This window comes from Dreissena polymorpha, chromosome 11 (assembly GCF_020536995.1).
Source record: "Dreissena polymorpha isolate Duluth1 chromosome 11, UMN_Dpol_1.0, whole genome shotgun sequence".
In the NCBI taxonomy this organism is placed as follows: Eukaryota; Metazoa; Mollusca; class Bivalvia; order Myida; family Dreissenidae; genus Dreissena; species Dreissena polymorpha.
In genome coordinates, this window is record NC_068365.1 from 34,571,817 (window position 1) to 34,585,976 (window position 14,160).

The window sequence follows — 14,160 nt, forward strand, 5'->3', positions numbered from 1 at the left end:
AAATACATATCCCATGAAAATAAATTTACTTTGGTAACATTTATGTAAATAGTAAGTTAATTTAATAGAAAAAACAACATATCCCAGGAAAATAAATTTACTTTGGTAAAAAAGACAGAAACATCTTGGAAACATTGCAACAATCATGTTCCAGCCCAATGACATGCCAACACAAACAAGTATCTTCCAATGCTGCCCGACCCCTTTTGACCTCGATAAGGAACTGATAGAGGAAGATGACAACTATTTCACAGCCCCTTTCAACAGGAGCCGCATGGACCAGTAAGTATGCACCAAAGCAGTCACTGGGTCATTGAGCCTGGTAGTGTGGAACAGGGCATAAAGCATGTGTGTAAAGTGTCATCCCAGATTGGCCTGTGCAGTTCGCACAGGCTATTCAGGGACAAGATTTTAAACCTAGACTGGATTTTTGTTTTGATGAGATTATATGTTAAAACAAAAAAATTAATACAAGTGTTGTCCCTTATAAGCGGAATGCACAGCTTTATCGGGGACCATACTTTATGCACATGAGTTAAGCCCAGAAACCTACTCAATTGAATTCAGGGATTTATTGTCTGTATTTTTTAGTGTGTCTCATCGATCATTCACTGGCAAGTGAAAAATGTTATTGCTATAAAATTGAATCGGAGTTGAACAAATTAATTGTTATTACTTACAAGTATCCAATATGACATTTTGCCATCCCAGTTCATGCTTATGAAGTGTTGTGTTTTAATAAAAAAAATAGTTAAGTGATATTTAATTTGAAAACACTCAACACAATACTGATTTAATTTTGTTCTGTAATGTTTCAATCCAAATAGTTTAACCTCATGCTCTGCGTCTACAATCAATTGTCATGGCCCATAGGCACATAATTTGTTACGTAATCTTTGTTATAAAACAATGTATTTGAATGCATAAACATAAATATTTTACTTAATATTTCTTAGCATTTGCTGATTACCTGCCTAGTTGCATACGGATTCAAACATTAGTTAAGTTTAATTGAATAATTGTTTAGAAAATTCACAACTGTTCTGCTAGCAGTTGCAAAACATTGATAACTTTCACCAGACTGCATTTTAGAGTCTGAAATATGCAAATATTCTTCAACGAGGTGTTTTCACCATCATTAGGACGTCGAGGGATAATGCTCATTATATATTGCACTATAGAACCGTTTTATTCCACTATGCATATATCCCAATTGTTTTATTTCTTTTTGCAGCCTTCATGAATTATATGATGTTTAAAAATCATTGCTCACCTTTGTTTTGTTTCTTGTTTATTTCATCTTCAATTTAATTTGTGATGTTACGTCTCCTGTGATTGGCTGAAACAGTGGGCAGTAAGAAGCTTTTTGATTGGTTGATGCATTTTGCTACTTACTTACAAATGCAGTTCAACTTTAACCTTTTGGAATGCTGCTTCTTGTTCAATTTAACATTGAATGAGTTTGCTGAATAGTAATTTAAATAGTTTAGTTCGCTTTTGAATTTAAAGTGGAACTGAAAGATTCAGAATAAATCCTTGTTGTATTATTGTTCAAAAACTCAATATACATTTTAATTTATAAAAAAAATCATTTAGTGTATTATAGCCCTTTGCTAAATTAATAATGTACTTTTACTTTTAATTACAAAAGAAAAACTTTTCTTGACATAATTTGAGCTCGGTAATGCGGAAATGGGTCGTATGCTGCAAGCAGTATTAAGCCAGACCAGCCTGTGCATTTTATGCACAAGCCAGAACGTACTCTGTCTGCTTAAGAGTAACACATGTCTTAGTGGTCTCATTTGAGGACAGGGTATCTTCTTACCAGCCTGTGCGACTTCTCTGGCTCATCTGGATCTTTATTCTGGCGGCATATGGCATAAGACCCTTTTTTGCATGACATGGCTCATTTTAATCTGGTTATAGTGTTATTGCTATTTTTAGGCAAGCTAGTGCAGTCAATTTAAAGGCATGATTTAAAGGGTATGATCCAAAACAAGGGATGAATGCTGGTATATACATCTGATGTATCCTTGTATACTAAGATTGTGTCAACTTATGCTTTGAATGGGGGATGGATCGCAGTATATATTTCAGTGTCTTGTATGATGCATGTTGTATTTATTCAAAGAAGTTATATTTAACTCAGGATTGTCAAATGTCAAAATGAGAAACTATCTTAAGTTCATTGCAAATTTTCACTTGCTGATAATCTGACAGTGCAATTGCACTTGTGCGAAAATTCTGACTTTGTCTTCTGTATCGTCGTAAATTGTTCATAGGAAAGCACTCCTGTTGCATTGTTCTTTGAACAGTCCTTCCACCACAAAATGTAGAAATAATGTTTCAGAAGTTGCCTAATATTGTTCAAAGGATAACCACTTGTCAAGGGTTGAAAGTCAAACTTATGTATCCCATGCCTGAATACAGCAATTATACACCAATTGAAATAGTTTCATATGAAACGTTTGTTATAGGGCTCCAGTTATTGGAAATGGGGCCTCATTCATTCGGGGTTTTCTTCCATCAAACGGTTTGTGGGTGCGATTTGTGTTGGCGTGTTTTGCCGGAGTGAAAAATTCTGCTGTGTTTAATTTGCTTTTTGGATAAGTTTTTGATTGCCAATTCCTCCAACAATAGTGTACTTTGGATTGACACTGAGAATTTGCCATGTAAATTAATGCTATGCCTGCGTGAAAAAATTAGAAAAAAATCACTAAAACATTTTGATACAAAAAGAAATTTTCTTTCTTAAGTAATTAAGGTAAATACTAAATAATTCAAAGTTACCAAAGACGATTGTGATGAAAATAGTTACAGTAGACTGTGCAAACAATTTAAAAAACACCTCATAGGTGTCCAATGATCAGAGTTTGACATCAACTGTTTGATTTTCTATGTTCTATGACAAAATTTTCTATGAATGAAACTTATAAATAAAAGTATACTTACTTATTTATTCATCAGTACATTCTGGTGGTTTGAAAGGAAGTTTGTTTCTTCTAATTGTCACATGGTGTCACCATTTTATAACACGTTAATGTTCCACTTCGACTGCAGGTTTTTTGGTTCACCAAATCGACATGATTGGTAAAGTTGAAGTCAATGAGCTTCAGATAGGAATGACTTAAAGAGTTACTTGTAGCAGTGCTATTGTCACAGATAAAGGACCCTTAAGCCCTAAAATCATCACTTAGATACATATTTTGAAGCATTTGCAGTCCCTAAGAAAGTTATATTTAATAAAAGACATTTCTTACTAAATTCAATTTATTTTTTTAAGGCTTCATTTCCAACCCTTAGATACTGATCAGCAGCAAATAGCATTTAACCTGAACAGACTGCAAGTTGCTCGCAGGCTGTTCTCAGGTTTTATGCGGTTTGCACATAGTCATGTCCACTTTGCTTCTAAGTGGGAAAGGGTTAACTTTATGAATCCCAATTAAATACTGGACCCAGTCATTTAAATTTAATGCACAGTATTCACGGTACATTTTATACTCTTAAAGAGTGTGTGTTTGTTCACTGTACTTTTTATTTTATTTTACAAAACTGTAGGGATGTACCTGAAAAAATATTCACTTAAAATGCGCTTAAGTGTATTTATTTTATGGTAAAAAGTATTTGTTCAATATATTTCCTATCTGGAGCTCTGATCTGTTATATTTTTCAGACTTTTTTTATACCAAAGTTAGACCCCTTGTTCCACATGTGTTCATGGTTGGGATTTAGAGATTATAACGGTCTATTAACATTCATTTCAATATTTATATTTGATGATTTCTTATTTCTATAGTCAGTTACATACAAAACACAATACTAAACATAGAAAGGAGCAACAAGTCAGTGTTTTGTATGAACTGACCTCAACATTTAGATGATGTTATCAGTTTAAAATTGATGACATAGTTAATATATACTTGATCTAAATAGACTAGCTCTTAGATAGTTGTTTCGAAATTCTATACTAACAACTAACATGTTTGATACTGTTTAATTGTTTATTCAATAGTCATGTATGCATGTGTTTTATATACATCATGATATCCAAAAATCTAACACTTGTTTGAAAGTTTTCACATTCAGTGTTATAGTACTTAGAAGTTCACGTGAAACTTGAAGGGACCAGATTGTACATTTTCATGCATGCAGTCATTGTTATTACTTCATTTCATAGCTGCATGCATGCAGTGCACTCAAGAGCTGTTTTGAGTCATCATGATTTTAACTGAGTTTTTTTTTACCTGACCAAGCATCATTAAGCAATCTGAAACAGTGATAAGTAGGGTATATTTCAACAATTGTTAACTTCAGACATGTGTATTAATATTATTTATTATTATTATTTATATTTTATTTTTATTTCTATGTTTTCAAATTTTGGGTTCATATTTCACCTTATTTAAGAAGAGTATTGTTTTGGGAAGTACTGTACATTTAAAAAAGTCATGTAAAGCAATTACTTTGTAAAAAGTGCATTGTGTGAGAAACCTATTGATTCTGTAGGAATTCTCTTGATTTCAAAAATGAAGTTGTCCAAAAGTTCCTTTTTTTAATTTATAAGAAATATCAATATCATCTGTAGTTTTCCTACACTGTTCAAACTCACAGATGTTGGAGAATGGCCTTATTTTTTGCCTTTTTTCCATAAAAAAGAGCTAAAATTTATTGAACCAAACTTTAATTCAAGGAAGATGTAGATTTTCCTTAATTTGTCATTATATTTGATTTTACCACAAAGCTTGGTACAACATTATAATATATTTGTAAATTCTGTGAGATCTTACCTGAATCTTAACCTCTGTTCATGCGTGTGCAATAAATGCAACTTTTCAGTCTATGTACAGTATTATTTTGCCACAAGATATCAGTTGCAATAATTGTAAGCAGCATGCATTTCATTGTATGTATACACAGCATTTGTAAATATTCAACGGTTTTCAAGATAAATCAATTACTTATCTGTTTACGTTTTAATACAACATATCTAAAGATTCCAATATTACAGCAACATTTCATATAAAATTATTTCAGTTTCACATTTCCTCATCACTAAATTATATTTAGTTTTTCGTTTCATGCACATGTCTTTCTTTGAAAATTTATTTGCCTCTTTCAAAGCTTAACTATTTCTTATCTTCAAAGGTTCGTCATTCATGACAAAGAAAAATTCTTCTCAAACGCTCAGCGTAGCCGAATCGTGTACGCCATCTTGTCTCGAGCGTATTATGAGGATGAAGATCAGGACAACTCGGGAAAACGACGATTTGGTATGAATTGAGCTGTGCTCTGATAAAATGGGGCTTAATGCATGTGGGGAAATTTTTGTCTTAGATAAGCCTGTGCAGTCTTTACAGGCTTAAATGCAACAACATTTTCTGAATTAACTGCATTTTTATACTCCCCCAAAATTTATTTTGGGGGGGAGCATATAAATGCTGCTTCGTCTGTCTGTCCCTCCGTGTGTCCGTCCGTGTACAATTTTTGTCCGGGCTATTTCTTTGCAACTAATGACCGGAATTCAATGAAACTTTATGGGAAGCTTGACTACCAAGAGATGTGCATATTATCAGCGAGTTCTGGTCGGATGATTTTTCACAGAGTTATGGCCCTTTGAAATTTTCGTTAAAAAAATTATTGTCCCCCATACTACTGTGCCCTAAAGACGTTTCCTTTTATCTGAATATATAGTGCAATCTTGTGACAAAAAAAACCTTTGGGGAACTTCCTTTGAATCATAAATTCCATTTAAGCAAAGAAATGTAATTCCTGATTAGCCTGTATTGATTGCAGAGGCTAATCTGGGACAATACTTCACACACATGCACAAGACCCCTTGTCCCTTAGTGAAGCTCATATAGTAAACAAAATACTTGTATGATGCTGCCTTACTACAAGTCTATAATTTATTCCGTTCTTTTTTCTGGGGGAGGTTATTTTATGTATGCTACACAGTCAGGAATGACACTTTCTGTTTTTATGGTATTTTTTGTTTTAAGGACGTTTTGTCTAAAGGAAAATCATGTCTAGGAGGAAAGTGTTGTCCCTAATTAGTGTGTGCAAACTGCATGGAATTTATTGTTATTGAAGATATGAGAACTTACATAATTTGAAGTTAAATGCTATTTGCATGATACACTAAGGACAGTAATTTGTCAAATTGAAATATTAAGAATTTTGCTTGGGCAAAAGGCAAAAACAAGTAAATGGTAAAGTGTGATTCAATTAATATTCAAGTCTAAGAAAATTTGCAGATTTTGAACAGTAAAAATTGTATAATTGTATTGATTTCTTGGATGATATAATTAAGAACTTTCTTATGTTGTTCAGCATTAATGTAATTTGTAAAATGTTTTTGAATTTGGTGAAAATGCAATGTCATAGTAAGTTTTTATTGCATGTACATGATCCTGAAGTTTTGTTAACACAATGCAAGACAGAAGTTCCATCACTAAAATAAAATACTTCCATAATAAAAGCCATTCATAAGTAATTAATGTCTAGTAATTACTTATTGATTGACATATTACGGGACTTCTGTTTAACCTTATTGATAACACTTAAGTCTTATTGATCACACTCTTCAGGAATGACTTATTATATTCACAGGAATCAAGAAGCTGCTTGCCAACGGAACATTTAGTGCAGCGTATCCTCTCCATGATGTAAGCACATTTCATGCATGTTCAATATTAAAAAATGCAATACTTTTGTTGGTGTGAGGTGTTCTGGCATAATAAAAATGTCTTGATTCATTCTTTACTTTCAAAGAACACGGCTTGAAGCAGTGGCAATTTTTACATACATAATTGTTGTATGTCATTAAAGTGAACTTAATGCCGATGACGTCTTCGATAGACTTTTGATTGTCATAGCAAAATATCTCTTAACCATGAAGAATGTGTAACTTCTAAACTTATCATGCAATTCAAAAATAATTTGCAAAAAATTATGAATATGTAAATTTGGTCTGTCACACGCAAGTACCTTGTGTCTAGCGCAAAGGTAAAGGTAAAAATTGAAGTGAGAAATTGTACAAGGCATTACATGTTATCAAGTTTGAGGGAAATAGTCCACAGTCATCCAGAATCTGCAGAGATAGTGTACTTCGTTTATCCTAATGGCCTTTAAAAAGTGAAAATGGCTTTTGCAACCAGCATAACTTTCTAAGGGACTACAAATGCGTCAAAATACGTATCTAAGTGGTAAATGGTTACACATGCAGTGTCCACTCTCTGTCAACATTCTTCGTGTCATGGCACCAAAGTTGAGACACTGTAGTGCAATCATATGATCCACTCTCTGTCAACATTCTTCGTGTCATTGCTCCAAAGTTGAGACACTGTAGTGCAATCATATGATCCACTCTCTGTCAACATTCTTCGTGTCATGGCACCAAAGTTGAGACACTAGTCCAATCATATGATACACTCTCTGTCAACATTCTTCGTGTCATGGCACCAAAGTTGAGACTCTGTAGTGCAATCATATGATCCACTCTCTGTCAACATTCTTCGTGTCATGGCACCAAAGTTGAGACACTGTAGTGCAATCATATGATCCACTCTCTGTCAACATTCTTCGTGTCATGGCACCAAAGTTGAGACACTGTAGTGCAATCATATGATCCACTCTCTGTCAACATTCTTCGTGTCATGGCACCAAAGTTGAGACACTGTAGTGCAATCATATGATCCACTCTCTGTCAACATTCTTCGTGTCATGGCACCAAAGTAGAGACACTGTAGTGCAATCATATGATCCACTCTCTGTCAACATTCTTCGTGTCATGGCACCAAAGTTGAGACACTGTAGTGCAATCATACGATCCACTCTCTGTCAACATTCTTCGTGTCATTGCTCCAAAGTTGAGACACTGTAGTGCAATCATATGATCCACTCTCTGTCAACATTCTTCGTGTCATGGCACCAAAGTTGAGACACTGTAGTGCAATCATATGATCCACTCTCTGTCAACATTCTTCGTGTCATGGCACCAAAGTTGAGACACTGTAGTGCAATCATATGATCCACTCTCTGTCAACATTCTTCGTGTCATGGCACCAAAGTTGAGACACTGTAGTGCAATCATATGATCCACTCTCTGTCAACATTCTTCGTGTCATGGCACCAAAGTTGAGACACTGTAGTGCAATCATATGATCCACTCTCTGTCAACATTCTTCGTGTCATGGCACCAAAGTTGAGACACTGTAGTGCAATCATATGATCCACTCTCTGTCAACATTCTTCGTGTCATGGCACCAAAGTTGAGACACTGTAGTGCAATCATATGATCCACTCTCTGTCAACATTCTTCGTGTCATGGCACCAAAGTTGAGACACTGTAGTGCAATCATACGATCCACTCTCTGTCAACATTCTTCGTGTCATGGCTCCAAAGTTGAGACACTGTAGTGCAACCATATGATCCACATTCTGGGAAAGCAGGGCTTAATGCATCGTGTAAAATGTTGTCCCTGATTTACCTATGCAGTATTCAAAGGTTCATCAGGGATGGCATTTTTGCTGTTATGGATTTTTTTCTAAAGGAAAGCTTTATTAATTAAACTTTAGTTAAGGCCAAAAGTGTTGTTCCTGATTAGCCTGTGCAGGCTGCACAGGCTAATCTGGGATGACACTCTACGCACATCCATCAAGTCCCTTTTTTCCATAGGGCGGCTCATATTTTGTTCAATGTACAGTTAGCATGACTGTTCTACAAACAACGTGTTTTGCACAAATTGTAGGTGTTTATATCTGTTTGTTATTCAGCTGCACATGTTTGGTTTATTTTCCAGGGTAAATACACCAGTGAGCACTCACTGCTGACTAGGGGAAAGGAAAATGACAGACATGTAAGAGTATTTGAAATAAGCTTCTGTTTTTATCAACTCACAAGCACTGGGCTACAACATAATTTGTGTTCATTTTTTAAAGAAATGAAAAATTTATACACAATTACAATGACAGCTATGATAATTTTCAACACATTTTCTAAATGCTCAAGTTAGCAGATGAATAAACTTATTTATGCATCCAAAAAAATTTAGTTTTAAGTTTTTCTTTGTTGCATTTTTAGCTCCTATATGAGTTGTGGGCAAAACCAGGTAGATGGTACAAATTCCAGCCATTGGACAAAATCAGGTAATGTGATTTAGAAATAAAATGCTTTTTAGCTCACCTGAGCACCTGATTTAGAAATAAAATGCTTTTTAGCTCACCTGAGCACAACATGCTCATAGTGAGCTTTTGTGATGCATTTTGTCCGTTGTTCGGCATACATTTACATTCTTCATGAAACATGGTCAGAGTATTTTTCCCAATGACATCTTGGCTAATGTAAAACTGGGCCATGTGAGCTGGAAAGCTAGGTGACTATGTCAAATGAAAGAAAAAGCTTTCTAACAATCGAAAAAGTTACATTCGTTGTCGGTTTTTATGAAACTTTGTCAGAACATATGTTTTGATGATGTGTTGGCTAACTTTGAAAATGATACCGGTTCTACGGCTGCTATTGGCAAGGCAGTGTTCTTTATAAGGCAATTGTGAATCTATAAGTGGCATGTTTGGTCTTTGTGAAATTTGCTCAGAACCTTTGTTTCAATGAACAGTTTTCTTTGTAAGGCAGTTTTGAATCTTAAAGTGTCATGTTTTGTTTTTGTAAAATATGACCAGAACCTTTTTAAAAAATGGTTCAGGTAAAAACCAAGGTTAAAATACACATTTATTATGCATACATCTCAAAAGTACAAATATACGTTTAATATAATATGTATATATATATATATATATATATATATATATATATATATATATATATATATATATATATATATATATATATAGGCTATATATATATATATATATATATATATATATATATATATATATATATATATATATATATAGGCTATATATATATATATATATATATATACATATCTCATACATATATGAGAAAGAAATTGTTCAAACAGTGTACAAAATAAGTATCTTATACCCTAGCGCTTTCAACTATACGTCTTCTTCAGGGGTGTAATACAGATATGAGTTAACGATTTCCAGTGTGAATGCACAATAGAACCATTGTCTTGTAAAAACCTGCAGCCACAGGAAACAACTTAACGCTGATGTAATTTGTGTGCTTTAGACTGGCGTCCGTGGTGTTTATGATATCGATGACATTGTAAAAATTGAGGTTAATTTTTTGGCATTCAGTCTTGTTTTTATAGTTATGTGGAGTTTTATTTTTTGTATTTATTTAATTTGGCATATTAAAATTGTGTTATAGACTGACGCCTGTGATATTCATTATATCGATGTAATAATAAAATATTAAAATTTGCAGTGAACGTTTTGCATTCAGTATTATGTCATATTTATTTTTTGATAGTATATTCGTTGGTGCTTTATTATATGTCTCAACCATATATATATATATATATATATATATATATATATATATATATATATATATATATATATATATATATATATATATATATATATATATATATATATAGATATATAGATAGATAGATATATATACGTCAGCTCTTTGATATTTCAGGAAGTACTTTGGAGAGAAGATAGGTATATACTTCACCTGGCTGGGTTACTACACCACCATGTTGGTGCCTGCTGCCATTGCCGGTCTCATTGCTTTCATATATGGCCTTGTTACCATGGGAGATGACCAAGTCACGTAAGTTTTCATGTTTCTACTATTGAAATCAATATCTATATGCTCTTTTGCGAGTGTTTAAATCTCAATTGCTGTCATATTGCAGTCTTCAGAGGCTGCCAGCATGGAGTGCTGTTTTGTGTTATGTGTATGAAATTGCCAGATTGGCCTGTGTAATCCCCATAAACTTATCAGGAATGACACTTTCCAACCTTTGATTATTTTTTTTTAGAAGAGACTAACTCCTTTAAAGAGGAAAGTGTTGTCCTGATCAGCCTGTGCAGACTGCACATGCTAATCTAGGACGATACTTTACGCACATGCATGAAGCCCCGTTTTCCCAGATTACAGCTCATTTATGTCCTATTATGTCCACTTACAGGAATGACCTGTGCTCAGTGCAGATAGCGGGTAACATCACTATGTGTCCACTGTGTGACAACTGCTGCTCATTTATGTCCTATTATGTCCACTTACAGGAATGACCTGTGCTCAGTGCAGATAGCGGGAAACATCATGATGTGTCCACTGTGTGACAACTGCTGCTCATTTATGTCCTATTATGTCCACTTACAGGAATGACCTGTGCTCAGTGCAAATAGCGGGTAACATACGATGTGTCCACTGTGTGACAACCGCTGCTCATTTATGTCCTATTATGTCCACTTACAGGAATGACCTGTGCTCAGTGCAGATAGCGGGTAACATCACTATGTGTCCACTGTGTGACAACCGCTGCTCATTTATGTCCTATTATGTCCACTTACAGGAATGACCTGTGCTCAGTGCAGATAGCGGGTAACATCACGATGTGTCCACTGTGTGACAACCGCTGCTCATTTATGTCCTATTATGTCCACTTACAGGAATGACCTGTGCTCAGTGCAGATAGCGGGTAACATCACTATGTGTTCACTGTGTGACAACCGCTGCTCATTTATGTCCTATTATGTCCACTTACAGGAATGACCTGTGCTCAGTGCAGATTGCTGGTAACATCACTATGTGTCCACTCTGTGACAACCGCTGCTCATTTATGTCCTATTATGTCCACTTACAGGAATGACCTGTGCTCAGTGCAGATTGCTGGTAACATCACTATGTGTCCACTGTGTGACAACCGCTGCTCATTTATGTCCTATTATCTCCACTAACAGGAATGACCTGTGCTCAGTGCAGATTGCGGGTAACATCACGATGTGTCCACTGTGTGACAACCGCTGCTCATTTATGTCCTATTATGTTCACTTACAGGAATGACCTGTGCTCAGTGCAGATTGCTGGTAACATCACGATGTGTCCACTGTGTGACAACCGCTGCTCATTTATGTCCTATTATGTTCACTTACAGGAATGACCTGTGTTCAGTGCAGATTGCTGGTAACATCACGATGTGCCCACTGTGTGACAACTGCTGCTCATTTATGTCCTATTATGTCCACTTACAGGAATGACCTGTGCTCAGTGCAGATTGCTGGTAACATCACGATGTGCCCACTGTGTGACAACTGCTGCTCATTTATGTCCTATTATGTCCACTTACAGGAATGACCTGTGCTCAGTGCAGATTGCTGGTAACATCACGATGTGTCCACTGTGTGACAACCGCTGCTCATTTATGTCCTATTATGTTCACTTACAGGAATGACCTGTGCCCAGTGCAGATTGCTGGTAACATCACGATGTGTCCACTGTGTGACAACCGCTGCTCATTTATGCCCTATTATGTCCACTTACAGGAATGACCTGTGCTCAGGGAAGATTGCTGGTAACATCACGATGTGTCCACTGTGTGACAACTGCTGCTCATTTATGTCCTATTATGTTCACTTACAGGAATGACCTGTGCTCAGTGCAGATAGCGGGTAACATCACAATGTGCCCACTGTGTGACAACCGCTGCTCATACTGGCGACTCAAGGAGAGCTGTGGCTTCTCCAGGGCCACTTACCTCTTTGATAATCCTGCAACTGTGGCGTTTGCTTGTGTCATGGCTTTATGGGGTACAGTTTTCTTTTTTCTTAAACTCAAAATTCTGATAGCCAAAAATATTGTGAAGAACAGAAAAAAAAAGCAGAGTTTTAGCAGAACTTTACTACCAAAAAGAACCCTATAAATCCTGCATCAGTGTTAATAAACAGTCAGTTTGTAAATGACGGAACAAAATACCATGATCTACATGTTAAAAAAACTTTGCATTTATGCACACAAGAGTTTTCTGAAATACTGACTCAATATGGTGGAGTTGATCATTGAATGACTCGTTATAATGGTGGAGTTGATCATTAAATTTTGGTTACTCTTAATACCTGCCGCTTGTGTTGGCCAACCCATTCTTAGGCTTTAGTATAAAGACAATACTTAAAACCAAGAAATTTCACGTCAGAGTTTTCATAGATCAAGGCGATCTATAGTGCTTATGTCCTACATGTTTCAGGTACACTGTTTTATGTGATGAGCCCATGTAATTAGTCAAATTAATTATGCATGAACAAATTTCAATACCAACATAGAGTATTTATTATTTTTGTTTTCATTAAAAACCTAGATGCATTTCATCCATTACAGCATCCTTTTTCCACGAGTTTTGGAAGCGAAAGCAGGCAGAGCTAGAGTATGACTGGGATATCGCTGATTTTGAAGACGAGGAGGTAAAAACAAACCTTTGTTGACGAGAGTCACAATCTGCGAAAACTGGGCTTAATGCATGTGCGTAAAGTGGTGTTCCAAATTAGCCTGTGCAGTCTATACAAGCTGATCAGGGACAACACTTTCTGCTTGTGTGGCATTTTCCTTTTAAATGAAGTCTCTTCTTAATGAAAATTTAGTCCCTGATTAGCTTGTGCAATAGACACAGTATAATCAGGGATAAAACTTTGTGCACATGCTTTAAGCCCCTTTTTCCCAGAACGTGGCTCATGATGTTCTTTTTATTACTGCTTTTGTTGCATACTTTTTTTTTTTAATTAACATACCAGTATTATAAACATAACATTTCATCATACCAGTATTATAAACATTACATTTCAGAAAATGTTTAAAGCTGTGGGTTCATGATCATTAAATATGTTTGTTTAATTTCTGAGAATTCAATTATGTATTTATATACAAGTCATTAATGTATACTGTTTGCCTCAAATCTGTAAAGTAAGATAATTTTTATTGGAATTTGTTTCAATAAAGTGTAGTTTTATGTTCCAACATGATCTATATATAATCAGTATGTTAAGTGCTAGTGCTTTAGAGAATATTTATATTAATGTAATAACTTATAGATTAGTATAGACCACTGGAATTGGTAATATAGATCATTGAAGTCGTGTTCTGGGAAAACTGAGCTTACTGCATGTGGGTAAAGTGTCATCCCAGATAAGCCTGTGCAGTCTACATAGACATATATGAGACGATAATTTCCGCTTGTTTGGATTTATTTATTTTTTAAAGGAAGTATTTTGTAAATGAAAATCTAGGAA

The 14,160-nt window shown here is 35.1% G+C and overlaps 1 protein-coding gene across 2 annotated transcripts in view; it reads left to right on the forward strand.

The window, feature by feature from the left end:
- Positions 1 to 14,160, forward strand: part of LOC127851395 (anoctamin-4-like) — a 90,690-nt gene that overhangs the window by 45,507 nt on the left and 31,023 nt on the right. For both annotated transcript variants that reach the window (XM_052385153.1, XM_052385154.1), the window contains exons 7-14: positions 155 to 282; positions 5,146 to 5,270; positions 6,610 to 6,665; positions 8,802 to 8,858; positions 9,083 to 9,147; positions 10,574 to 10,708; positions 12,524 to 12,690; positions 13,256 to 13,338. In XM_052385153.1, the coding sequence (XP_052241113.1) occupies positions 155 to 282; positions 5,146 to 5,270; positions 6,610 to 6,665; positions 8,802 to 8,858; positions 9,083 to 9,147; positions 10,574 to 10,708; positions 12,524 to 12,690; positions 13,256 to 13,338 (816 nt within the window). The remainder of the gene's footprint in view (positions 1 to 154; positions 283 to 5,145; positions 5,271 to 6,609; positions 6,666 to 8,801; positions 8,859 to 9,082; positions 9,148 to 10,573; positions 10,709 to 12,523; positions 12,691 to 13,255; positions 13,339 to 14,160) is intronic.